This window comes from Rattus rattus, chromosome 15, assembly GCF_011064425.1.
Source record: "Rattus rattus isolate New Zealand chromosome 15, Rrattus_CSIRO_v1, whole genome shotgun sequence".
Classification (NCBI taxonomy): domain Eukaryota; kingdom Metazoa; phylum Chordata; class Mammalia; order Rodentia; family Muridae; genus Rattus; species Rattus rattus.
Genome location: NC_046168.1, coordinates 21,001,856 through 21,029,206, shown reverse-complemented (window position 1 = coordinate 21,029,206; position 27,351 = coordinate 21,001,856). Strand labels below are relative to the sequence as shown.

Sequence of the window (27,351 nt, the reverse complement as noted above, 5' to 3'; positions counted from 1 at the left end):
CTGTAGTCATTGTAGTAAATAACAAATCAATCTAAGAATCTTGTAGTCTAGAATCACAGTAGGCACCACACACAAGGGGATCACACCCACTCCACTTGGTTTTCATTGGGTTCTTGTTATCCCAGCCCAGGACTTAACACTTTTCTGGCCAGGGTTTTACCAACTAATCATCTCCCTGCTACCTAATTTCTTAAGATTTACTACTTGAGAATTTCATACAGGATATACCTATTTCGTGTTTTGATCAAACCCCTCTCCTCCAACATTCCCTAACATCTACCCACCAATTTCACCTCCCAATTTCATGTATTGTTTCAAAAATGCACCAAGTCTTTCCAGTGCTGCCAGCATGCCCATGGATGCAGAACTGTCCATCGCACATAGGCAGCCTATCAGGGGCCACACCTAAAGTAAACTGACTTGACTTCCATCAGCAACACTTCTACAAATTCAGCTATCAAACAGAAGCCCAGCCACATGCAGGTATCTCCCTTTGAGTTATTGGTTACTGACGCCTCTCAGACTTCTGTCCTACAACAATGTGAACTATTTATTGCCAATGCCCTTGGCAGCACTTGGAGGTAAGATCCTATTACTAAAGACACCATATCCATGAGTCAAAAGACAGAGAGAAATCAACCTGGTATTGTCCCTGCTGGCTGTGTTTGAAGAACAGATCGTGTGTGTGTGCTCAGGAGAAGCACTGTCTAATCCAATCAGGGACGGCATAATGGGCCACATGTACATTTGTCGTATTCGAGAAAGAATAATAATACCACACCACCCAGTGTGGCACTAAGGCACATAAATTAGTTACCATATACAATGCTCCTATTCTACCCGTGTTTTTCAATTTTCACTTTGAATGTGTATTTGAAGCAAAAAGATGTCTGCCATGAGGCTCCGTCTCCATTCTCGCGTATTGATGCTCTAATGTGTTGCATTTGGTGTAGAGCGTCCTCCACAGCATGTAGCACTGCTTATAGCAAACCGCTCTATTGAGCCTGCTGCTATGACAACTATCCAGGGGCAAATGTCAGGTCAGCTCCCTGCGTCTGTGCCTCACTATAATTGCTTTGTCAGAACCCTAATAGCTGCCCACTTTTTCTTGCAGAGCCCTGAAAAGCAACAGCAACCAAGACCTAAACATTGAGATATTCTTTGTCTGCTCTGTGCTGTGTACCCTTGGTTCCTATCATACTGCGTCTGTGATTTTTTTTTCCCCATTTGGTGCTAAAGTGATGTTTATTAGGTTGCCACCAGGCACTTTAAACTGTAGTATCAGTGTGGGCAACTAAGTGTCCACATGTCACCATTCCGAGGCTGAGGCACTCTTAGTGTTACTAGGTGCTTTGTGGAGAGTCTCTTCCTTCCTAAGACTGGTTATTTGTCATGCCCTATCAAACTGGCATATTGTTATTGTTATTAAATGCCTGTCTTTGTTCCAGTATGAAACTGAGTGTCTTTGTGGTTCAGAGTGTAAAATGCAAAGCTGTTTTAGTCCCACAGAAGGATAAAAAAAATTATAAATTCAGACATTATTCAAGGAGACGCCTGGAAGCCATTACAGTACTAGCTGGACACATGTCGAGTGCCAAAATATGCTGTGCTCAGTAATTCCTATACTGTGAGGTGGAAAAGGGACTTCGTCATGGGTACCAATGCCTCATGTAGAGAGGGTGCATCTTTCGGCAGATCCACCTCGAAGTGAATACATAATAAATGCCAAGTGTGAGGCAAGGGTTGAGAACAGCTGAAAAGAAAGTGAATCTTCTGATGGGATAGTTAGTTATGCCCACGTCCAAACACCTTCAGGCCATGAAATGTCACTCAGGAAGACAGAAATCAGGGACAACCAGGAGGACGTGTTGTTCTGTCTCTGCAACTTTGCATTGGGAACAGCAATAGCAATAACATACATGCTACTCTGTGTCCGACAAGCCTAAATAGGAGAATATGCGTGCATACAAACAAACTAAATAGGAGAATATGTGTGCATGCAAAATTACGCACATAAACAACATCCAAATATAAACAGGATGCTGTATGGCGCTCTGCCTCTCCGTTCCTGGTTTATTTACTCTTTGTTGAAAATGATACTGGAAAATGAAGATGTTAGAATTTAAATCTGGATCTGGGTCTAGGAGATCTTTTTGGCAGATGTGGTCGCTAGATTCTAAATAATTTGTAAGTGCTAACTCAATGTGATTATGTATAGAAAGGGACTGACAGTTTAAAATTTGACTCAATGTGGAATCTAAGAAAATTCACAGATAACTGGACATTTTTGAGGATAACTCGAGAGCCTCATTGGACTTCTCAAACTGGCTTCGTAGGCAGTAATTAATAATATAAGGATGCAATTGAATTAAACTAATGTGGTCTTCAGGGTTCTTCACTCATACTAATATTCAAATTCCTGCACACTGAGAACTGGAATTCATGAAGCATCCTCATCTCCATTATTCAGAACATTACCCCGAAATCAAAAGGGAGATGGATCTTCTGCACTGGATTTGCCTTGTGTTATCCTTTTAAAGGGAAATTATGTTTCTGGTAACATAAGCCATGAATCTCTTAAAAGGGGAAGAAAAGAGAAAGTACGGAGGAAGGAAGGGAGGAAGAAAGGAAGGAAGGAAGGAGGAGGAAGGAAGGAAGGAAGGAAGGAAGGAGGAGAGTGAAGGGAAATCTACGTAGAAAGCTAACCATTTCAGAAATGTTATTTTTATGAAAGTAAGTTGGTTTTCATTTATGTGTGCATAGACGTATTTAACTCTAAGTTATTGTGATTATAGTTCTTAATGACTGAAAGCCGGACCTCTAGTATGCTAAATGTAAGGATTTTGTAGCTGTAATGTCTTTTTTTCTTATTGTGTATATGTGCCCGTGGTACGTGCAATGAATATGCGTGTGGCTGAGCATGAGAATGCATGAGCCATGACACCTACATGGAGGTCAGAGGATTATTTCTGGAACGGATGCTGTCCTTCCACTGTGCTGAGGCAGGAGGCTGGCTACCGTGCTTCAGGCCAGCCATCCCATTCGCTACAGGTGTAGTCCCCCATCTCTGCCATGCATCTCTCCTTAGGTGTTGTGGGCGACATATGTGTGCTCTCGTATCCATCACTGCGATGTGGGAACCAAACTCAGATTATTAAGATTTGTATTGCAAATGCTTATTTTTAAAACCAGTAAACCCCCTAAGCCCTAAAATACGCCATTACATATTTTAAATGACTTATAAAAAGAAGATCCTTATTTTCTGAGAACATGTTAGCGGTCTCTGAGCTGCAGTAGCCTTGCATGCGAGCCTACATAGGCAGGCTCACGGGACACCTCGCTGCTCCTACCTCAGTGCCTATTTGCTTGTGAAGGACTTCGACCTGGCTGCCTTACTCTTTTGTCTACTCAGGTCCCTCAACCAAAGAATTTCCTCTTTTCTGCCATACCCAGTAGCAAAATAAATACCCAAAAGGAAAAACATCATTACAGTGCATGCTTTATAGCAATCTACTTGAACATATCGTTTCTTAAACATACAAAGTTTTGCTCACATTGACATATTTTATTATTTGAGTTTAAGATTTAGCTGTAGACCTCTTGTATACTTGGCTTTCTGGTCTCTACCCACGCAGAAATCAGAACCATATATATATGCCAAGTAGTTTGTCATAAAAAAAAGTTAGAAAACACAAAAGATAGAGACAAAAAAAATGACCATCCCTGTCATGTGCATGTGTCTGGACGCTGCCAGAATATTCTACTACATTTTTTAATATAAAAAGCCCAGAAAATTTACAATAAAAACAAAAATTTACAGAGGTGGTACTTGATCTTAAGAAGAAATCTGACTTGCTTCATGACTGGCATTAATTAAGTTGCAGATAATAAAGATAATGATAACAGAAAGCCTTGTTTCACAGAACCCTAGCGCAGTGAGTATTGGGTTTGTATGTCACATCCTGGAATGTATAGAAAGGGACGTGAGGGTGCCATGAAGAAATGAAGGAGTCTCTGGATTGTCCAAGTCAAATCACTTTTTCCTCAAAAATTGTCATTGATAAGAGAAAGGACACTGAGAGGTCCATAAAGATGAGCTTCCTGGAGTTGGAAACTTCAGAAAATCACAGTATGTTAGTCAGACAAAGCTGCTGTGCAAAGACCCCCAGCCTTGCCACCCCATTACAGAAAGAAGAAACCCACAGGGAAGAACATAAGCGGAAACACGCTGGTTGGACAACATGCTTCAACGGGTCACTTGTTCTGTTACGTCATCTGCAGTACCTGCCTGTAGCTGGTGCTCTAACAGTACCCAGCAGGACTGGTAACCAAATCTATCTTCAAGGCTCAAGATACAGATGCTTTCGTCATCAGTCGGCAGCACATAGAAATATTGACAACAGATGAGAGCAGAGGGGAATAATTTTTAACTCGGGATGCTCTTCAGCCCTTTCAAGGCCCCAGGAATGCTCCCCCAACTCAGGTGAAGCCCGACTGCGTGTCAACTGCATACCCTGAGGCTGCTAGTGCCAATGTGTGTCTGCATGTGGGGTGCCAAGAATCACAAAACCTTTTTTTTTTTTTTTGACAAATATGATCCAATTTTCTAAGCTTTTATATCACCTAACTTAATAACAGGTGCGTGACTTTGGTACAGTTTTTCCAATATATGTAATATTGTTCCATCTCAGAAACTAATGGCTTGCAAAGTGTATAAATTAAGGGAAAAGGATAGAACAACAAATGAACAAATCACATGATAAAAATGAATTTATTTGACACAAGCCAAATATATCAGTTTCATCATTTACTTGTTAAGCCTAAAAATAGGTGCTTTGACGTAACATTAACAAAGTGCCTTGTTCACGGAGAACTCAGTCAAGCATGTATTTTCCGGCGTTTACACAAAAAAGCATTATCAACAGGCTATGCTGAATTTCTGTGTCTGAATTCAATCCACCTATTCATTCTATAGAATGACATCTATCACCTTGTAATTGATAGCATCATAAATTAAAGACAAGCCTAAAATTAAAAGTAAATTAAAAAAATGAGAGTATTGGTCACAAGGTCAAAAAACCAAGCAGTAAGGTAGACAAATGATAGAGAAATAAATGATCAGAAATTGGTCTTCTAAAGAATTCAGCTTTCCAAAGAATTCAGCAAGGTCCCACAAGTAAATCAACTGCCTGAACTTTCCATTGTCCACTAGAGAAGAAATTTCATTTGTGTATGCCCCACTACCACTTACAGACAGACTGATATGACTATATTTCCATTACACACACATACACGGTGGTGTATCATTATGTAAGAAAAAAATGAAACAAGGACACACTACAAGCAGAAATAAACTTATTTTCTTATAAACTTATTTCTTAGAGAGAAACTTACTTTAGAATGATAAAAGATATCTAGTTGATTTAATTGATAAAAACTGTAACACCTGCTCTTTGATATAAAATATCTTTAAGGTGGAATAGTAATTTTGCATGTAATTATGTGGGCATGAATTACTGGAAATATTCCAAATTAGCTGAGCTAGGTTATAGTAATAAACAAATGACGTATCAATATTATTTATGTTTATTGTAGAAATATCATCTTCATGATTATTTTGTACCAATGAACTTCATGATTACTTTAGGCATATATGTTACATTTTGATTAATATGTATAGAAAATCTAGACAAGATACATGGTATGAGGCAACTCCTCACTGTGCAAAGAACTCATCTTTCCTAGTTTTATGGATGAACTTCTAACATGCCTGCCTCTGAAACTTACAGAAAGAGGAAGCCATGCTTCTGTATTACTCCTCTCCGGCAGGCACTAAATATACATATTAATTCCCAGTGCACAGCGGAATCCTGACAACCTAGTTCAATGGTTGGCACCTAACTCCATGGCCTATCCTTTCTTATCAAAAATACCAAGCTGGGATGGGAGAAATGGCTCTGTTGATAAAGTGTTTGTATGCAAGCATCTAGACCTGACCTTAATCCCTAGCGTCAGTGTCAACAGCCAGATGTGGTGGCTGGCACACGCCTGTACTCCCAGTGCTGGAGAAGCAGAGACAGGCTACCCAGCCAGTCTCGCCAATTGGTGAGCTTCAGGTCAGTGGGAGACCCTGTCTCAAAAACTATGATGGACAGCCATTGAGTAAGATGCCCTCTGCCAACCCTGTACCTCCACACACATCTGAAGAGAGATGCGTGTGTATTATCACACATGTAACACACATGAACACACACACATCCCAGGCGTTCCCTTGGAGATTCTGTTTTGAGCATCTCTTATTTGGAAGTGCTCCGAATGTCAAGAATATTTCTAGCAGACTCCTGCCTGTCAACATCTCCCTCATTTCTCAAGATTTCGCTGAATGAATCTTTCCTCTTGAAGCTCTCCCAAGTTCTCAGAAAGGCTTCACAGTATCCTACCTTGGTGGATCACAGCCATCCCTCTACTCCCCTCTGGGTACCATCTGTGCTGTGCTGATCTTTGATAGAGTGAGAGGTTATTGATGAGAAATGATGCCTCGTCCACTTTCAAAGTGGGAACGAAAATAACTGCTTAACGATTTTGCCAGAATTAAAAATCTACAACTGTTGGTTTCAGGAATCTCTTTCGCTTCCAACAGTGATGTAACCCACAGGCAGCAGGGACCTGTGCATCTGCTGGGAATGTATGGCCATTGGCATAGCGACAGATGTGCAGGTGAAGGTGGGAGCAGTGACATCACAGTCTAAAACAGACCTTTTCTGCCCCCTCCCCTTTTTTCTCTCTTCTCCCTCTCTTCCCCCCTCTTATCTCCATCATCCTCAATAAACCTCTTCCACATGGAACTGTATTGGCCTGGTATGGACTGCCCATATGAGAGCCTCAATTCTATAACAACAACTATGACAACAATAACAACAATAACAACAACAATAACAATAAAACACTGGTGGTATTTAGACTCCCAGGAAATGGTTCTCTCCTTTCTACACTGGCTAAATCTATTGGTCAAATGCATATTTGGCAAATATATCATTCTAAGATGGATTTATAAGTAATTTCCCATCAACAATTTCTTATTGAGACTATAATTTTAATGTTTTTGAAAAAGAATAGTTCAAATAAACAGAAAAACAGAAAGTTCAAAAATTGTCAGTTAAAAGATAGCATTTTGGAACACTAATTGGACTTCTTTCATATTTGAGTCTAGCCCCATTATCAAGTGAATGCTGACAGAACAAGGGTAATGCAGCTAGTTTCCTCACAAAACACCAGCAATGCTGCAGTGAAATATTTTTCTCTGAAGGATTGTTTCAAAGTCGCCGACACTGTGAGACCATTTCGATGTCGCTCAACCACCATGAAATGTGCATAACGAACCCAATTTTTAAAACACAAATGGAAAATACATACTGCTGTCTGTGTGTGATTTTTATATTCTATAAAATACCTTAATTGGATACATTAGCTTTATTTTACTCTATTTAAGAGGATCTAGTGCTAGGGTATTGTGTAGCAATTTCCTCCAAAAGTGAGATATTCCAGTCTGCAGAGAGCTTCATTAAGACCGAAGTAAACAACTCCTATTAGCTCCAAGAAGTCCCTGAAACTGACCAGGTTCTTTAGGCCCCCCTACTCCCCCAAGATATATAAACTTTAAAGATTGCTAAGTCTCCCCTGGAAGGCAGAATTGTCTGGAAGAAACAAAGACAGCCTGTCAGAAGCTCAGGCCACTTGAGCCCCATGGGAAGGATCCTAGCTAATCTCTTCAGGTGCTTGCAGGCTGTGCAATGCTCTCCAGGTTCTCAGCCGGAATTAACATTCCCGTGTGAGGGAGCTTCTTGACTGAGGTCTGACAGATACGGCCATTGATACCCAATGACCTCATCCTTAGCAACATAGCAACCACAGCCAAAGAAGGAGAAGAAACAATAAAGCTAAAGAACTTCATCATGTCTATCTTAGACCATATGAATGTCTTCCTTGCAAGCCCTAGAAAGTTAAAAAGAAATTTCATGTTATAATATGCACAAAGCTGGCTGATAACTAGGGGTGTTTGGGACTCAAGTTCAGGGTCTTCAAAATGAAACGAGCTGAGGAGGGACTCACGAGATCTGATGATTTGTGACTCAGCCCTCCATTCACGTTCCAGGCCATCCTCTCTACAGCAATGGAGACAGTATCCCTAGACTGTAGGAACAGTGCAGCCCAGGAGCTATAAAAAGTTCAGCTAGAGACCTATGTATATGGCCAAAGAGCACATTTTGAATGCCTGGTGGTAAAAATGAAAACAGATATAAATAATCAAAGTTTTAGTGTCTGCATTCCTAGAAGTATTAGATTACCTTAGGGCTCTCACTGCTGTGTAAAGCAAGAGTCTGTTACATTGTTTTACTTGAAATGCTACCATGTTTGTTTTGAGAAAATGTGTGTCACTGATCCATTAAGTTTGCACATGCGCAGAACCAGAAGACAGTTGGGTTTCTGCATTCTCATGACCGTGACATCCAGGTCCAAGTCCCTGCCGATTCATCAGTCCTGCTAGTGTTCCGGGGTTCACACATCTACACATTAAGATACTACCTTATTACTCTTACTGTGCTACTTTATTACCTTCCTTTAAGGGATTATGCAACCAAGCATTAGAGGATAATATTCCTTCATGGTGACCATAGTTAATTTATATTGAATTTAATTTTTATCCCAGGTTTTAAAAGAAGAAAGTACCAGGGTATAGACCTTCTGTTTATTGAGACTCATGAAAGCCTTGAGGGATTCTTTCACTGAATAATTCTGCTATTCAGAAATTATCCTAGAAATAATGGGCAGGATGTCCTCATGAAAACTGTACTAACAGGTAAACAATAACAAAATCAGAATGTGTGTGTGTGTGTGTGTGTGAGAGAGAGAGAGAGAGAGAGAGAGAGAGGGAGGAAAGAGAGAGGGAGAGAGAGAAGAGAGGAGAGAGAGAGGAGAGAAGAGAGAGAAGAGAGAGAGAGAGAGAGAGAGAGAGAGGAGAGAGAGGAGAGAGAGAGAGAGAGAGAGAGAGGAGAGAGAGGAGAGAAGAGAGAGAAGAGAGAGAGAGAGAGAGAGAGAGAGAGAGAGAGAGAGAGAGAGAGAGAGAGACTCTCATTCTAAGTTTTCCCTGTCAGAGGCAAAGAAAAATGAAGACAGGCATTGCCTCTTTTAAAGTACTCAAACAGAGGAAAATTTTCTCTTAGATCGCAAACAAATTCCAGATTTCCATGTGCAAGAACCGAACCCTGGCTGTATCGTGATGAGCATAGTGATTCACTTAACTTCTGTAATTCTGTGAACTCTGATGCTTGATGAAGCTCTCAGCTTCTGTCCTTGCCCCTGGCTGACTTCGGGCCTGTGTGGCATAGTAATAAGCTTCCTCCAGATTTGTATGAAATGGACATTTGAAAAAAAAAAGGATTTAGCACATCCATAACACCTTTCATGTTCATAGCTCAAACAGCTCCCTAAAATCCAATTAACTCATCAAGCTTCATAAAACTAAGAGGGACATAATCATAGCTCACCATGCGGCCAGCCAGTGGCAGTGAAGAGGAAGGGCGGGCTTAACTAAAAGAAACAAACAAACCTAGAATTCAACCTGGCAGTTTTTGAAAACGTATGCCTTTACTTCATCCAAGGACTGATGAAAAACCTTCAGACCATGAGTACATTCTCAGAAATTTGCATTTGGTTACAGGTACACCTAGAAAGGATGGTCTCAATGCCAAGAGTCATATTTGAATTCAACATGACTGTGACATCCTCAAGGCCAAGGTGGACGTCTTCGTGTGGCATCTCAGATGAGATCTATGGAATTTGTGGTGTGAATAAATAGTCGAGAAAATGTTGAAATGGTAATGATGTATGCTGAACTGCTATTCAGGGATATTCAGGCCTCGGTCTTTCCTTGGGGTGCATAACCAATGAGGATACACTACAGGATCACAGACTGCCTTTAACTGTACTTTCAGAGAGTTTAAACATGTAGGTGATGGTTTTCATGCACTTTCAACATGCATTGGTCGCCACAGTTCTTTAGAGCTCTATTTTATAAGATTGTAACTACCAGTTTTATAAGATTGTTGCATTTGTGAATTGTCCAATTGATTACCGAAAATTTCTAAAATACAATTTATTTATTTAAGTTCCTTTTTGTATGTGTATGTGAAGGGAGGTATCAGAGGGATGACTTTGGATATTGTTTCCGAGTGTTATCTACTTTTATTTTCTGTTATGGCAGAGTCTCCCACTGGCGTGAATCACGTCAGTAGGGCTAAGCTGTCTGCTCAGAGAGCACCAGGGACCTGCCTACCTCTGCCCCCAGCTTTGTGCTTACCGGTGCATGTCATTTTACCCAGGGTGGTTGCTATTGTATTTCTTTGCTTTTACGTTAGAGCAATTGAATTCAGGTATTAATGCTTGTAAGGCAAGAGCTTACATTAGTAAGTCTGAATCATCTTCTTTGTCTATAAAATAGAATTTTAAACATTGGTTTCTTACATATTATATCCACCTTGAGACTTCTGAACCCATTTAGGGGGTGGAAAGAATGTTCCAACATGGAGTGCTGTCAGGCAAGCTCCTATTTGAAAGTAGTCAAACCACTATGTTTGAACAGACAAAGAAAATAATTTGGCAAAGTTATAAATAAAAACAAAGAAAATAGTATAGCACAGAGGGGGAGAGTCACGGGACCATACGCATCCACCCATCTCAGTCTGAGGAACAACCTCATTTCTGAATATTGCTGGTAGTTTTTCTTTAAATTTTTGGTGTTCTTAGACAGAAATACTAACCTGCTTTAACTGCCTTCAACAATGACAGCTCTTTGGCATTGGGACAGACGCAATAGTGAACAGTAAATGACTTTTTAAGTAAGTAGGTTATTCCTACTGCACAGTCTTACGAAGTATGTGGTTCATACACACTTAACTACATGGGAGGGATAAAATAGCATCTTTTTATACATGAAGAGTTACCAAACCTTCACATTAGCTTATAAATTAGACATCCCTTTTTCCTTTTGACAGCTTAGGCCAAGGAGAATGATTTCATCTGAACACATACGAGTATATAACCTGTCATGATGGACACTGTAGAGTAATACTATGGGTAAAACCATGACAGGAATCTGTCACTTTTTATCAAACAGGTGCACTACTGATACTGTGCAGATATATTCTAGAGTCAGTGGGTGGTACACATGACTGTACATTAAGAAGGATGGTCCTTTTGATTCTAGAATGTTAATATTTTAGTTTTTAGAATTAAGACCTTTCTTCAAATTGACTGATTCTGACAGACTCTTGTATCGGGTACCACACTATATCAACATATTGAGGCTTATTTCTAGTTCTTGTGTTGCTGAGGCAATGGCAAAAGACCTCGATAGGAGAGTCCTATCTAGGCAGACCTTGGCACTGTTCCCAGAACAATACTTAGTATGTAGCACGGACCCTCCATTTAAAGGCACTTTTTCAACTCTGAGGCTTAGTGATGTTATCATTGGTTATTTCTAAGGCAGAAACTGAAGCACTGAGGCCTGGCCTATCTTACTGAAAGTTGTCCAATAAGTTATGGTAGAAATGAGAATCAAAATGGGATACATTTTAAAAATTTACAGGCTAACCGTGATGCCAGATAGCAATGTATATAGTGTGATATCTCACCTTAAAATAAATTTCATTTTTATAATATTGATAAGTCGTCAAAACAGAAGACATGGACACACTGATGTCACCAAATCAATAAATCCAATTGGTTATCCCAAAATTGGCATTTTCAAATAGCTTTAAATATCACATCAGTGCTGCACTTTGTTGTTTGTAGGCTTAATTTTTTTTGCAATAGTTAGCACTATAAGTACAGAATATTTAAAAATAATAACCACAAAAATAATGATATTCTGAACCATATAAAAGGCAAAGGACACTGTCAATAAGACAAAACAGCAACTAACAGGTTGGAAAAATTCTTTACCAATCCTACATCCAATAGAGGGCTGTTATCTAATTTATACAAAGAATTCAAGAAGTTAGACTCGAGAAAATCAAATAACCCTATTAAAAATGGGGTACAGAGCTAAACAAAGAATTCTCAACTGAGGAATACAGAATGACTGAGAAGCACCTAAAGAAATGTTCAACATCCAAAGTCATCAGAGAAATGCAAATCAAAACAACCCTGAGAAACCACCTCACAACAGGCAAAATGGCTGAGATAACAAACTCAGGTGACAGCAAATGCTGGTGAGGATGTGGAGAAATAGGAACACTCCTCTATTGTTGGTGGGATTGCAGACTGGTACAACCACTCTGGAAATCAGTCTGGAGGTTCCTCAGAAAATTGTGCATAGCACTACCTGAGGACCCAGCTGTACCACTCCAGGGCATATACCCAAAAGATGCTCCAATGTATAACAAGGACACATTCTCCACTATGTTCATCGCAGCCTTATTTACAATAGCCAGAAGCTGGAAAGAACCCAGATGTCCTTCAACAGAAATGGATACAGAAAATGTGGTACATCTACACAATGCAGTACTAATCAGCTATTAAAAACAATGACTACATGAAATTCTTAGGCAAATGAATGGAACTAGAAAATATCATACTGAGTGAGGTAATCCAATCACAAAAGAACACACATGGTATGCACTCACTGATAAGTGGATATTATCCCCAAAGCTTGGAATACCTAAGAAAAAGTTCACAGCTCATATGAAGCCCAAGAAGAAGGAAGAACAAAATGTGGATGTTTCATTCCTTCTTAAAAAAGAGAACAAAATACTCACGGGAGAAAATACAGGGACAAAGAGTGGATGGAGCAGGGACTGAGGAAAAGGTCATCCAGAAACTGCCTCACCTGAGGATCCATTCCATATGCAGCCACCAAACTCAGTCACTATTGCTGATGCCAAGAAGTGCTTGCTGACAGGTGCCAGATGTGGCTGTCTCCTGAGAGGCTCTGCAGCTAACCATTGGACTGAACAAGGGGACCCCAATGGAGGAGTTACAGAAAAAAAAATGAAGGAGTTGAAGGGGTTTCCAACACTATATTAAGAACAATATCAACCAACCGGAACCCCACCAGAGCTCCCAGGAATGAAACCACCAAACAAAGAGTACACATGGAGGAACCCATGATTTCAGCCACATATGTAACAAAGGACAGCATTGTCCAGCATCAATAGGAAGAAAAGCCCTTGTTCCTGTGAAGACTCATTTCCCCAATGTAGAGTAATCCCGGGGCATTGAGGTTGGAGTGGGTGAGTGGGAGTGGGAGCATAGAACCAGGGGGAAGGGGTATGGGAAAGGAGGGAAAGGGGATAGCATTTGAAATGTAAATACATAAAATACCCAAGAAAAATAAAATTAAATAAAGAAGACAATTATCTAAAGAATAGTAATAAAATAAAAGAAATAAAAAATAAACAAATCACAATATAACAAAACAACCACAAATATTCTAATCTTGAAATCGAAAACTTGATTTTGCTTGCTGCATAAGAAAACCAACACTGAACTAACAATTTACTCTGCTCTCATAGCATATAGTGTAAAACACATTCCACTCCGGGTAATGCAGAAGGGGAAACAGAGAAGTCTACTGTGTAGATAGGAAAGGAAGACTTAAACTAAAAGAGCCACACAGGAAAGTATCAACAAACGCACACAGGGAAGTATAATGAACAGTGCACCCAAACCGCACAAAACTACACAAGCAAAGCCTTGAGAATGTGGTTCTCAGATAGATAATTAGCTATCAAGAAGAGTAAGCCCAGACATGGATACCTATTAGATGAGGACCCTAATTTTGTCTCTTCAATCGTTCACAGATTATCTTTACTTTGATTACTGTCAGCATAATCTATTTTCATGGGTAGCATAGTAGCCCTCTCAAGCAAACTAGAACTATACAGCAGTGCAGGCCAGATAGCATTAAAGAAAGGTTCATTTTCATTACAAATGAAAACAACGGAGTCCTGATCATAAATGACAAGATAAACCTGAATCACATGCTATCTAGTTAGCCAGCACCTCTTAATTGGCCATTAAGTTGATACTAACAGGAAGTTTCATTCCTTTTTGCTATCATCCCCGTTTCCACATAGACATCTTTGCGTGACATGCGTGATCACCAAAGCATAACGTTTTTCAAATCTAAGTTTATAAGAACAGTAGTCTGTGTGTGTGTTAGATCCATTCAAGAGTCCGCACTCCTCCACACGCCTCAGTACCTGGGTTTTATCCAGACGCATCCTCTTGGCAGCGTTTCTACTCTCGCTTTCACAGGCTGAAGCCAAGATACTCTCTGCAACTGCTGAAGTAAGGTGGGAAGGGATAGGTCGAGACTAAAAGAGAAGAGAGAAAGGATATGGAAAGTTATTAACAGTACCATTGACAGACCGCGCGTCAGAAGAGCTCAGAGGACCATCGGCATGCGCAGGAGAATCTATTTCAATAGAGGAAATGGAAATTGTAAAGATGAAAAATGAAAGCTAGTTAGAGGTTAGACCTACAGCTGCTGCATGGATGCACCATCCATTCCCGTGTCTCTCTTGTCACCACTATGTACTCAGGGCCATTAACTTGGAGCATGAACAGGCAATGGCAAGACTGCTGACTGAGGTTTGCAAATAAAACATGCCTCTTCGTTCTTCTATGAACATGACAATGTACAACAGAACAGAACAAAAACAAAAAGCAGGGCTGTCACAAAATAAACAAACAAACAAAAAACCTGTCAGATAGCACACCACGGCAAATAATCTGCCTTAGAGAAAGAGATTGTGTGTCTGTGTATGAGTGTGGTGGGGGTGAGTGTCGCACGGGCTCGCGTCTGAGTGAGCATGTGGGTGGGTGTGCGCATGCGCATGTGCAGCATGTGCATGGAGCCCACAAGAACACCTCGGATCGTGGTCCTCACATTCCACCTTGGCTGAGAAGGGTCTGTTGTTCTGTTACTGTTGTTCTGTTATCACTGTATAGGAGTTTCCATGCCATCTCCTGTCTCTGTATCCCATCTCCTTATCAGAGCAGTATAATCGTGAATCCCGTAGGTCAAACAATCTTAGTGTGAATAGTGCAAAAGCTTACTGCACTTCCATTTGGTGAATGACTATATATATATATAATATGTATATTATATATATATAGTTATATAGTTATATATATAGTTATATATAGTTATATATATAGTTATAAGTATTTGGAACATTTCTCCCTTTCATTTAAATACAAGATAACTCTGAGAGCCAAACAATGGTTTCTGAATACCCATAGTTTTTTTTATACATGAGATTATCTGCCTGTTTGGTTAAATCCACATTTTCTTTCTTTTTTTACTAAATATGAGTTATAGTAATAATTTTGTAGGCACATGTTGAAAATCTATCTTCTATATATGCTACGTAGAAATTAATTAATCTCCCAACTAAGCTAATTAACTACAAAATGTGGGCAACTCTCCAGATTATTTACTATACTCATCGAAACGTTTTCCATTATGTTTTCACATAATTACATGTAAATCCATCCAACTGAAAGATGGAATATTTAATAATAGCACATTTTTAATTAAGATAAGAAAGTGATAGATTTAAAAAAACTACATTCTAAATAAATCACAGAGAAAATAATGAAATACTGTGAAACTGCACAATATTAATATTCTGGAGGCCTAGCATGTATTTTAGCATGACACTTCGGGGACTTCAAAGCCTCAGCATAAAATGTGTGTGGCTATTTACTTATTTTTAAATTAAAAACATAACTGTGCGTGTTTAAGCACACCTGTGTGAGTGGCAGTAAACATGTCTGAGGGATGCTTTCGGAAGTCGGTTCTCTCATCTGCTGTGGATTCCGGGGTTTGAACTCATGTCATACGGCTTGTGCATGAGTTCTTTATCCACTCAATAATCTTGCTAGCCTTGAATGGGTATTATTTATTAGAAGTCTCTGATGATTCAGACTCTTCACTTTGTTGGCAAATCTGGTCATGCATTTATTGTATATGCCTTATTTTACTGATTTTTGTCATATAAGAATGTATTTTAGGGAACTGAAACACAAAGTTATGTCTGAAACAATACTCATTAACAGCCAAATTCAGTCTACAGTGTCGGCAATAGAGGAAGCAATTACTGTGGTGTCAAAAGAGCCCGGTCTCTGATGTTGTATGGCCTAAAGGAGAAACTCTGGAGTTTTCTCAACTGCTTCCTTGTGGTTCCATTTCCAGATCAGCTTCCATGGGTCAGGGAAAGGGGTGACAACAGTCTTCCTCTTCTACCTCTGGAATGATGGCCAGACTCTGGCTATAAAGCACCACAGTGTTCAGAAAGTTGTTTTTTCAAAAGAAAGAGAAAACTGAGTCCCTGGAACAGGGAACACATGTCAGAAGTATTTCTGAAGAAAATTATGCTGGGCCTTGGCTTCAGAAACAGACTGTCAACTGAGGAAAACCAAGAAGAGAATTTTGTCTCAAAACATATATTCCTTCATTTCAGTGTCTATTTAAAGGAAGGGCAACAAGCTCTAGAACAGAGTCAAATAAACATTAAGCCATAAAATCAGTCTGCCATTTAATAATGGCCACAGCCTGGCAAAGTCAGAATCTGACCCCTAGGGAAACCTCATCCATGTCACTGTCTATGAAACTTCCTTTGAGATAAGGTTACAGTCCAGGGATAAGTAAGAAAAATCCACTAGGAAAAAAAGAAACAAATCCTTTGACTTGTAGCTATTATTATTCAAACGGGAGTTAGGAGTTCATAAAGGTCTGCTCTGTGCTGTTAGATTTTCATCTGGGTCCAGGAATGGAGCTGACAACCGCAGTCACACACCACACACTAGCAATCCTCTCCTCATAATTCAGTCCACAATAGTCACGTGGAGCACAGGGATACTTATTTCTGCTCCTTGTCACCTTTATATTTCTCTTTCTTGGGCATCTCTACTGCAAATTAGATATAAAAATTTGTAAAATTTAATATGCTGATTGAATTTCAGGAATGAATATTCAAGTTTTTAAAATATATGTTGTAAAGTTTTCTTGGGTAGGACGTTTGTTGAATAAGAAGAACAGAAAGCAAAACAGATTTAGTTAAAATTATTTCATAGGTTTATCTTTGTCCTTTATTTTTTTTAAGCAGATATGTGGCTTTTACTGTAGAAGTAAAAGTTAGTTTTCATAAGAAGTTACACAACTTCCTCTAGGGAAAATCATGGGGGTTATAGAGTCTTTTCCCACAAGTAGTGTCTACTTAGGCACATGAAATGAGTTCTGCTTGAAGGGAACAAACTTTCCTTTTAAGGACATCGGACAACTGACGGTCTCAGACTTGGGAGAGAATGAACTGCGATCATACACTCTGGTAGTGAGTGGGGGATGAGCAGAACTACAAACCCAAGATTCAGTGTTGCCCACAGACGTGAGATAGAACTTTGAAAATTGGGGTGGTCTGAGTTTCTTGAGGAACCATAGCATTACTCTAAACTTTCCTTCAAATGAAATCACAGGCACAATTTATTTTCCTCAGAAGTTTAAAGAAACTGAAAGCCAGGTAGATTAAGTTGCTTTAGGACAAAAGGGTCTTTGTGTAAAATTTAGGCTTCCTGAGTTCCAGGTCTTCATTCTTTCTTTTACATTATTTTGCTTAATTAGCATTTCTAGATAATTAACAACTAATGAAATAAAAAGTTATAAAATCCCTTATGCAAACAGATGTGCTGATCCCAAAACAAGCAAACAAAATTTTAATTTATTCAAGTTTTTTTAGACAGAAGAGCAATGTGAATTTAGTAAAATCTGCAGTGTAAGATTAAAAAAAAAAACCCTTGAGATTCACGTATATAATCTATGTTTATTTCGAACAAGAATCTGATGTCATGTGAACACAATTTTGAGCAAATCTACTCAATAATAGTTAATTCATATTGCAAACTTAGGATATTCATAACTTAATACAAACAGCTTAGATTCACCATCTAAGTTTCCAAACAATCTTTGAGAAAATACGGAAATTATTCATTTCTTACGGAAAGCTCTACTGAAGTTCGTGGGATCACATGACCTTGCCTGGTACATTAGGGGTGTGGTTTCACCAGCCTTCAAGCATGTGTAATGTCAAATTGTAAGTGATATAGTAAAGAATTATGTTCATTTTAGAATTACACTAATTACAGACAAAGGATTGGGCTTACAGCTAAGCCCAATTTGTTTTCAAACAAGGAATAAATTAGGTTTTCTCTAACTTCTTTATTTTCAAGTGATTTAAAACCATCCCTTACATCTCCCTATTAATTCCTAAAGATGAAGTTCTGCTTCTAGTCATAAATTTTTAATGTTGGGGGTACTCAAACGTGCCAATGCATTACTTCCCATGAACTACACAGTTGGACTCAGTTTCATGCCTAGAATGAAGGTGGAGAAGACTCTCCATGTTCTAATAATTCTCCAAAGCTTTGCTTCTAGCGCTGGTAAATCAGTGAAAGTCACAGAGTCTAGTACATAGTTCAGTGATATTTCATCTGATGATCCAATAACATAGCAACAAAGTCAGTGCTTGATTTTCCCTCATGATTTGTCTTCTACTTCCCAGCTTGAAAGAAATGGACCCATGTGGCTTATTATGAAACGGTTTTCTGTGGTGTGAAGTGTGGACACAATGGTAACCTGAGTGCCCCTTTCTAACACTGAACTTAACAGCTGAGGGATGATTCCAGTTTTGCTGCTCCAGCTGGGGACGCAACTTCAGCGGATGCTAAAGGCTCCAGGGAAATTCCAACAGCATCAAGGGATGAAGATTCACCACTTCACTGCTAAGACTGGCCATAAACACAAATGCTTTCGTGCAGTAAATGAGACAGGAGCAAAACACAGAGAATCCAAGGCAGAGTCTATGAAGAACAGCATTGCTCCTGGTCAAGGTGACTTTAATAGAGATATTACGTAGCAGTAGCATGTGCATCCCAAAAGAAGATTTCAAGGAATGATAAATTACGTGAGTGTGTTTGCATGCATGGTGTGTGTGTGTGTGTGTGTGTGTGTGTGTGTGTTTCTGTGTGTGTGAGAGAGAGAGAGAGAGAGATAGATCTATCTACATCTACCACAGAAATTGCCTATTTCTCCCCACTGCATGTGAGACAAGCTCTTAGTAATTATCTCTTCATAATTAACAGTAATTCTCAACTGGAACCCATGCTGAACTTTCCTCCACACTACTTCTACCATCATAATTATCTAAGTTCAAATCAGTGGGGTTGTGTCATCCAACAGATGGCTAAATAGTCACACAGAGCCTTGGAGTTGGAAAAGTCACATTTTAATTGGAACTTAAGATATGATTGCTGTTGGCGCCACAGACGTGCACCTTCCTTTCCAGAACCAGGGGGAAGGTATCGACAAATGGTGAAGACTGTTTGCTTTAAAATGACACATTAAACAACTTTAAGACACACTGGTGTTGGAGTATACATTTGAGATATTGTATGATTATAAAAATTTTAAAATATAAACCCACTTATAGGTTAGTGCTCTCCAGACTCTACTTTTTAAATGCTGCTCAAACAAGATTTAGACCAAATCACATGGGGGAAAAAAACTACTGCATCCGCCAAGGTTGTGAGTAGAATCCACTCCTTAAAGACAGAATAAATGATTCAGTGATTGGAGTTAAGGTAGTATCTATGAATTAAGATCGTCCCTTCCATTTTCTGGTTACTTAAAAAATTGATAATTAAGTATCATGCTATTTGTTTGATATGAACACACATTGTTTTCCCAAATGGTATATTCGTGCACAGAGGCATAGCCATGAAGACTATGTCAAAAATCTAAGCTCCTAAAAGATGCCTTTATTTGCTAGGTCCTTTGGTTCACAGACATCAGTACGAACAGAAACAGTTCATCAACTGGACTGGACTGACCGGGTATTTGTCAGTCCGGTGTATTCTATGTTGCTGCTCTGTGACTAGATCTGAGCCCCTTTACTAGGAACTGTTCTCTCTCATTTTAAAAATCACAAAACTGTTTCAGTCAATGACATCAGCAACCTCGATTGCCAGTCTGAATGTAGAAACACCTCAGAAACATGTTAAGCATGTGTGTGAAGGCGCATCTACACTGCATGGAAAGAGACCTGAGGCTCATGTCTACACTGCACAGAAAGAGACCTGAGGCTCACGTCTACACTGTATGGAAAGAGACCTGATGCTCATGTCTACACTGCACAGAAAGAGACCTGAAGCTCATGTCTACACTGCATGGAAAGAGACTTGAGGCTCAGCACCTATCTGAGTCCCTTGCACTGTGTTACTGCAGATGCAATGTGACCAAGGTTCTGAAGCGCTTTACTGACTATTATCTGTAAGCCAGAAATGGGTCACATTCACAGAGAGGAACATACATAAATCCAGTCCCTATGACTGCTGTTGTAGCTTGTACTAGTACAGTATCTAGTACACAGGATTTAAAACATTACATCATATTTATATTTTCTTCGGAAATTCTGAACTAATATAAACAAATACAATTCAAAACATTGTAGTAAACTTATTTGACGAAATGGACACTTGGTCTTTCTTATTTCCAATTTCTGTAGAAGTAAAATACTAAAAGAGTTCCTCAGTGCACACACAATGTGAGTGCCATGTAATAGGCAGTGTTGCTCTCCACCATGGCTTGTGGTCTGGATCATTTGAATCCTGGACCTCAGGTAAACAAGGCTTGTGAATGAGGTTAACACTGTCATTATGTTGTCCTTAGTATAGTTTTGATAAAAAAAAATGGCGAGTCAAAAAAGCCTTATTAATCTCACCTGGCCTGCTGAGTTTTGGTCAAGTAGTTCTAGAAGCTCATTTATTAGTTCTCAGTGACTGGCCTGAGAGGTCATGTGACCTAAGTAAGCGAGGTCAGTCCAAGTTCTTGCATGGGACCTGTGAGTTACAGCTAAAGGATTGCTCTGAGGCTGTTCAGAACTGCTGAGGACAACGGATAGAAAGGAGAAACACAGCTAAGAACGGAAAGGAACCAGAGAACTGTGGCTGTGGGGTCTGTGGGAAGAACTGGCATTATCCTAAGAGCATTACCCTGATTGATTTGAAAGGGGTTTAAAACTACATTTTACACAGATGTAGACTATAAGATAATCGACATATTGGCTTTTAATGTAAGTTTAATTTTTGTTCTTCATTTTTTATGTATTGAGAGAGTGTCTTACTACATAGAGTTCTGGCCCGGAGCTTGCAACAATCCTTCCCCCATGGGATCCTAGGAGCTGAGTTGACAAGTCTCAGCCACCCCCATGTTCATCAAGTAAAAGCTTTCACTGATAAACTAATGGTCATTCTGTCTTGACTTTGCTTTGTGACTCTTATTGGTCATGAATAATGGTGTTTCACAAATGAATTCAAAATGAATGCCTTGTAGCTACATTCTTAGCAGCATAGTCTGTCTACTGCTACACTCTTAACAGCATAGTCTGTCTACTGCTACACTCTTAACAGCATAGTCTGTGTACTGCTACACTCTTAACAGCCTAGTCTGTGTACTGCTAGACTCTTAACAGTTTAGTCTGTGTACTGCTACACTCTTAACAGCATACTCTGTGTACTGCTACACTCTTAGCAGCATAGTCCATGTACTGCTACACTCTTAACAGCATAGTCTGTGTACTGCTAGTTGAGAATAAAGCTGGCTGAGACACAGATAACAAAAATATGCTAGCCTTTCTAACCAGTCGACCTTCATTTTAATCTCTACTAGGAAATATCACCTACTTCCGCAAACATATAGTTATCTATTACAATGTATAATAACACATAATTGTAGATCATAGCATTTCTTCCCATAGCCGTTTACTGCACAGTATTTCTACTCATAGTCACTACTCTAACTACTTATTCATAATAATTACCAAGTACATAAAAATAAAAATCACTGTGCCAAAAGTCAAAGAGTTAAAATTAAATATCATATGAATGTCTTTAGAGAAAAATAATCTGAATTTTTAAATATGAGTCTTGGTTTTTAGTGAGCAGTAGATTTTAGAAGACATTCCCTTGCAAGGCACTAAAGCAGGCCAGGCAATAAGAGCCGTTTGACACTCATTGGATTCCCAATGTAAAGTAGCACAGCATCAGAAAGTTTTATCCACTCAATCATTCGCTCAGTATTTTTACTCAGTAGAATGGGAATTAGCTCGCTTTCATGAGCAAGTCCTTGCACCATAAGACAGTGGGGATGATACAGAAATAAACAAGTGCAAAAGCACAGCAGTCAAATACTCGAGGAGCTAAGGCTGTATATAGGTAACATCAATATGACAGGATACAGTACAACTACAAAAGATGTACCACGAAGTGAAATCTGTACACAGAAGAAAGAGAGACTTGACCTAGAAGGGTGATTTCAACAGAGAAGCACACATCTGGTCCAATCCTAATAGTTCACTGGGTGGGGATACCTAGTAACTTTGCAAGAGCAGAGTTTGACCTAATATTCTAGGACATGGTACCACACATGACACGAGACAGAAGCTTTGACATCTGTTATTTCAAGTCAGCCTGTTTTTATCATTATATAAGCACTATCATTCCATTTTATTGAGTGAGGACACTGAGGTTTAAGGGATGCACGACCCGAACTTGGTAAAATGAAGAATGGAGATTCACTGAGCATAAATCAGGCTCTTCCGTTAATTATTTATCACCAGTGCTACCCACTGCTTCTTGGGTTCATTTTTCTCCTTGCCTGTGAGGAGAAACTTTAATTTTAGGAAGATATTCGCTTTCATATTATCCTCCCCCTCCTCACAGTGCACATTCAGTCTGCTAAACATTAATTGGTAAGTTAGAAGGGGTTTGGCTAAGAAAACGTTGGAGCAAATTTTTCTTAGTATTTTAGGAGCATCCTCTGACACTGTGTGGATGGATGTTCTGTCTGATGGGCTTTCTCTTTCAAGGAGCTGTTTCTTCCTGGTCAATGTAGAGACTTCCCTGTTCCACTCTTGTGATGTTAGTTACGAAGTCGGTTTACTTCTGCTGACTACGTGCTTTCACCACCATGCCATAGGCTTCAGGGTTTGAGTAAATTAGAAAATTTGCCATCCTCTTATCTTAGAATATCTCTGCTTCCTTTTTTTAAATTTTTCCTCTGATTTGCTAAAAAGCTCTATCTTTATAGTAGAGTGGTTCTTTCTTGTAGAGGTAATTTTCTTATTTACACGTTCTACCAATCACTTTTCTCCTTGACTAACTTTTATATACTACTAGACCCATCTGATAGGATTTTAATTTCAATGCATATAATGCCTGATACTTTTACTTCTGGGAGTTGGAAATGGAGACGTATTTCCCTATAATGAAACTGTAGCTACTTTGGTGTTTTCTTGTATATAATTCATAGTTTATATTCCAGCCTGATGACAACTAAAATTAATATATCTTGGAGTTGGATGATTATTCAGCCTGCAGTTCTAATATTACATTAATTATATATATATATATATATTTCTCACTTTTCTATCCTGCTATCCTACCCCAGCAAATATTTATAATTGTGGCCATAATATAACTGTGGCCATAAATTTTGAAGCTCTTTTAGCTGTTTAGGAATTTTCACGTTTTCTTTTTTGCCTAGATCTTTTAAAATTCATGTTTTACTAACCATGTGTGTCTGTAGTGGGAAGGTGTCGAGTATCTATAGGGGGTATTCTGTGATACTTAACATCAAGTTTAAATTAAGTAATTCCAAGGTGAGAAATTTTGACAAGTAGACTGGGTATAGTATTTTACCGTATAGTTGTTATGCAATTCGAATACATTTAGGAAAGAATGTGTAGTGAGAATTTTCATTTCTTAAAGTACCCAGTTATGTTATGTGAATATGTTTTTGTTTTAATCCCAGGAGTGGGATAAGAGTCTGCTTCACAGTGGGTGATTATGATTTGTCTCATACACTAGCAGGGGTATGGTTTTTGCCCAGCTATACATAGTTTGCATTTGGAATTCTGGGAACTTTTGAGATGGTATAAATGCCAGCAGCCCACAAGGGGTTGGAGGTGAATTCTGAGACTGCTACTGCTACTGCTACCCTGTTGCTGGTTCCTGCTGTTGTAGTGTGTCAAGTGGTCCTCAACAAAGAAAAGAAATTGGATATGCTGACAGTGGGAACCCCAGGAATCCAATGCTCCTAATCAGCAGGAACTAGACCTATACTCAATTTCCCATCTAATCTTTCTCTACCATGTTGGTAGGTTGGAAGATATGGAATAAAGTAAACAGAGAATGCACACCAACAATAATAGGCAGAGGGTAACCATAAAGCTTGAGAAAAAAATCCATGGACCAAAAGACTAAATATTAAGAGGTGCCACAGTAATATCTTGTGATAGACAAAGCTATGAAAGGAAATAATTGAAGGGGTTAGATGAAAAGGAAGAAAGTTGCAAGACTGTCAATCAAACATTTACATATGCTCTCACACATAGTGACTGATCCAACAGCCATCTCATTTAGAAGACTGAATCTCTGAAATATCATAGGATCTGATTGGGAACTGAATTAACACAGCAATTAAACTTGGGACTCTTAGCTTCGACAAGTTATATTTTAAGATATAGGGTTTAGATTGTTTTGAGATTGTAAATTTCACACCATGGAAGCCAAAACTGAGTAATCTGTAACCAAAGACACCAGGGATCCTAGAAATGGTCTCCTGAGTGCTGAGTTCCTGGACGTACTCAGGGTGAGCAGGAAAAGCTAGCTTAAGCAGCAGACTTCATTTGAATGTACATCTAAACGTGTCTACAGAGACATCAAGAAAAATGAGTTCAGAACTTCAAACGTTTATGAAGTATATTTTCTAACTGTTGACACATACCCATTTTCCTTTCTTTTGATTGTTTACACTTTGGATTTTGTTTTGTTTTGTTTTGTTTTGAGATAGTATCTGATGGATACCAGGCTGGCCTCGAACCGCTAATGCTCCTCCTCCCACCTCCTGAGTGCAGGCATTACAGGTTTGCATTGTCACCTAAGTCTCTTCTACTTTTCTATCACTTATTTACTTTCACAACCTTTAATACTCAAAATTGTAAACATTTCAGGCTCTGTTAACACCACTTCTGCTTCTGTCAGAATAGAGTGGGCACAGAGACTTGTATAAGGTGCATGCAAGGAGCTAAGCTAGAAGGCTACAGGAAGAGAAGCAGACGATATGAAGTGCCAAAAAGAAAAAGAAAACCATAGCAGATAAGTAGGAAACTAAGTGTTTACTTAGACAATAGACTACAGAAAGAATAAGCAGTATTCAGTGAATAAGTAGCCAGTAGTGTAGTCTCACTCTCAACTTTTATCCAGGGGAAAAAATGACAATACCTATGTTGCCAAAACATAGGCAAGCTAGACTAGAGGGGCAGGTAGATTTTTGGTAGGTGATGTATCTATCCGTGGAGAATACTTGTTTTGGAACGTATGGATGCCAGTGTGCTAGAGCAGCAACCGATCAATATCTGGATGAAATAGCAAACCTTTGCTGATGACTGGTACTCTACTATAAAATACAGTAATGTGCACCAACAAGAAATTGTAACTGTGGTTAAGGTGGCATTCATCCCATGGCCAAGTATACAATAAAAGGAAATTCCCCAAAACAGATATAGGTAAATGGAAGGCAGGGGAACAGGAGTCCAAAGAACGTGGGGTTGACAGAGGGAACGCAATGAGTGTGATTTGGTGTGAAGGTGTCACATGTTCTCCCTAAGCATCATTGCAGGATGAGGTGGATTGAGTCAGAGTATGGATGGTCTGCATCTGGGGATCTAGCAGGAATAGGTGAGTGTGGTGACATCTGTGAGGTAAAGCGCTCTTCGAGGAAGCTGAAATGGCAAGGCGGACCAGCTGTGTGAGTAAATGATTAGAGCTTTACTGGGGCCTGGGGACAGAAGTCCTCCTTTTAAAAGGGTCAGACAGAACATGTAAAATGTGGGCATGACTGGTAGAGCAATGCTCAAAGGAGGTGGGTGAGCAGGGGACGGGTGTAACATGACCACTTGTTTACTTAGGGCAAATCAGGTGAGATATTGATTCTGTAAAAACAGGGGGCGAATGTAAGACCTTCTAGACAATTCCAGGATGTGTGTGCACATGCCAGAGGAAGCACTCATCTTCCTGTTAAGACAGAGACTCTTACAGTTTGCAAAGTAACTGTGTTGGCTGACTAGTCAACCTGAGAGGTCTGCATGTCTCAGTTTCCCCAGAGCTGGAATTACAAGCACATACCCTGAGTTAGTTGTTTTGTTTTGTTTTGTTTCTGGATTTTTGTGGATTGAACCCACGTCCTTGTGCTTGTGAAGCAGGAACTTCATACTGTCTGAGCTATCTATCTCCCTGAGCTATTTCTGAAGCTTTTAATACTTCCTGCATAGGCTGTTTGGGTGATGACTAAGATTTTTTGTTTCTACACTAATAAAGGCTTCAATGGCAGACACACGGCCTGTTGAGGTTGAACATGTGAGAGAGCTGTGACATCAAAAGGTAGGATTGGAGAATTACTCAGAAGTATATTACAGCATGCAATTAAAATGAAATGTTGTGAATAAACTACTCAGATCGAGTGAACAGAGCTTACAGTGGCTTCTGCTTTAAGACTGCAGCAAAGAGGTTGAACCCTATAAAAGGGGAAAGAGTACAACTTATTCACACCTAATGTGCTTAGTAACTAGCTTCCATTAAGCTAATTTGTCACAGAGAAAGACATGTATGAGTGTTCACGTGACATGAAAAGCAATGCAAACAGTAAGAGGTACAGAGATACCGCACAGATATTAAGAACCGGTGTAATGGGTAACCATATTGTTGATAAAAATTTCAGTTTACGACGCACATTCAGACATTTTAATTAATACATTAATCGTGCATGGGAGAGACAGAATGAGAACGAGTGAGCAGGTGTACACTCTATAATGTACATGTCAAGGTCAAAGGGCAGTTGACAGGCGTCAGTTCTCTGCCTCCTGCTCCTTGAGATCAGACTCTTGTTAAGCCCGCTGTGCTGGCCCAATCTGGATCAGGAGGCTCGAGCACTTCCAGCTGCTTCTCACGTCCTCAACCGTCATCTGGCTTGCTGAGTGCTGAGATTAGCTGTATATCCCCACATCTAATTTGTTATATGGGTCTAGGAACCAATATCATGTCACCAGGCTTGTGAGAGGAGGCCTTTTCCTACTCAGCTATCTCCCTAACCTTTTGGCATCTCTCTAAACTCTGCTTAGGGCTGCCTTGTCTGGCCTCAGTGGGAGAGAATGTGCCGAATCCTGCAGAGATTTG

General features: G+C 39.5%; 1 protein-coding gene across 1 annotated transcript in view; it reads right to left on the bottom strand.

Moving 5' to 3' along the window:
• Positions 1–27,351, bottom strand: part of LOC116884936 (nucleolar protein 4-like) — a 126,276-nt gene that overhangs the window by 48,345 nt on the left and 50,580 nt on the right. The window contains exon 5 of the mRNA XM_032886148.1: positions 14,262–14,375. Coding sequence (XP_032742039.1) covers positions 14,262–14,375 — 114 coding nt within the window. The remainder of the gene's footprint in view (positions 1–14,261; positions 14,376–27,351) is intronic.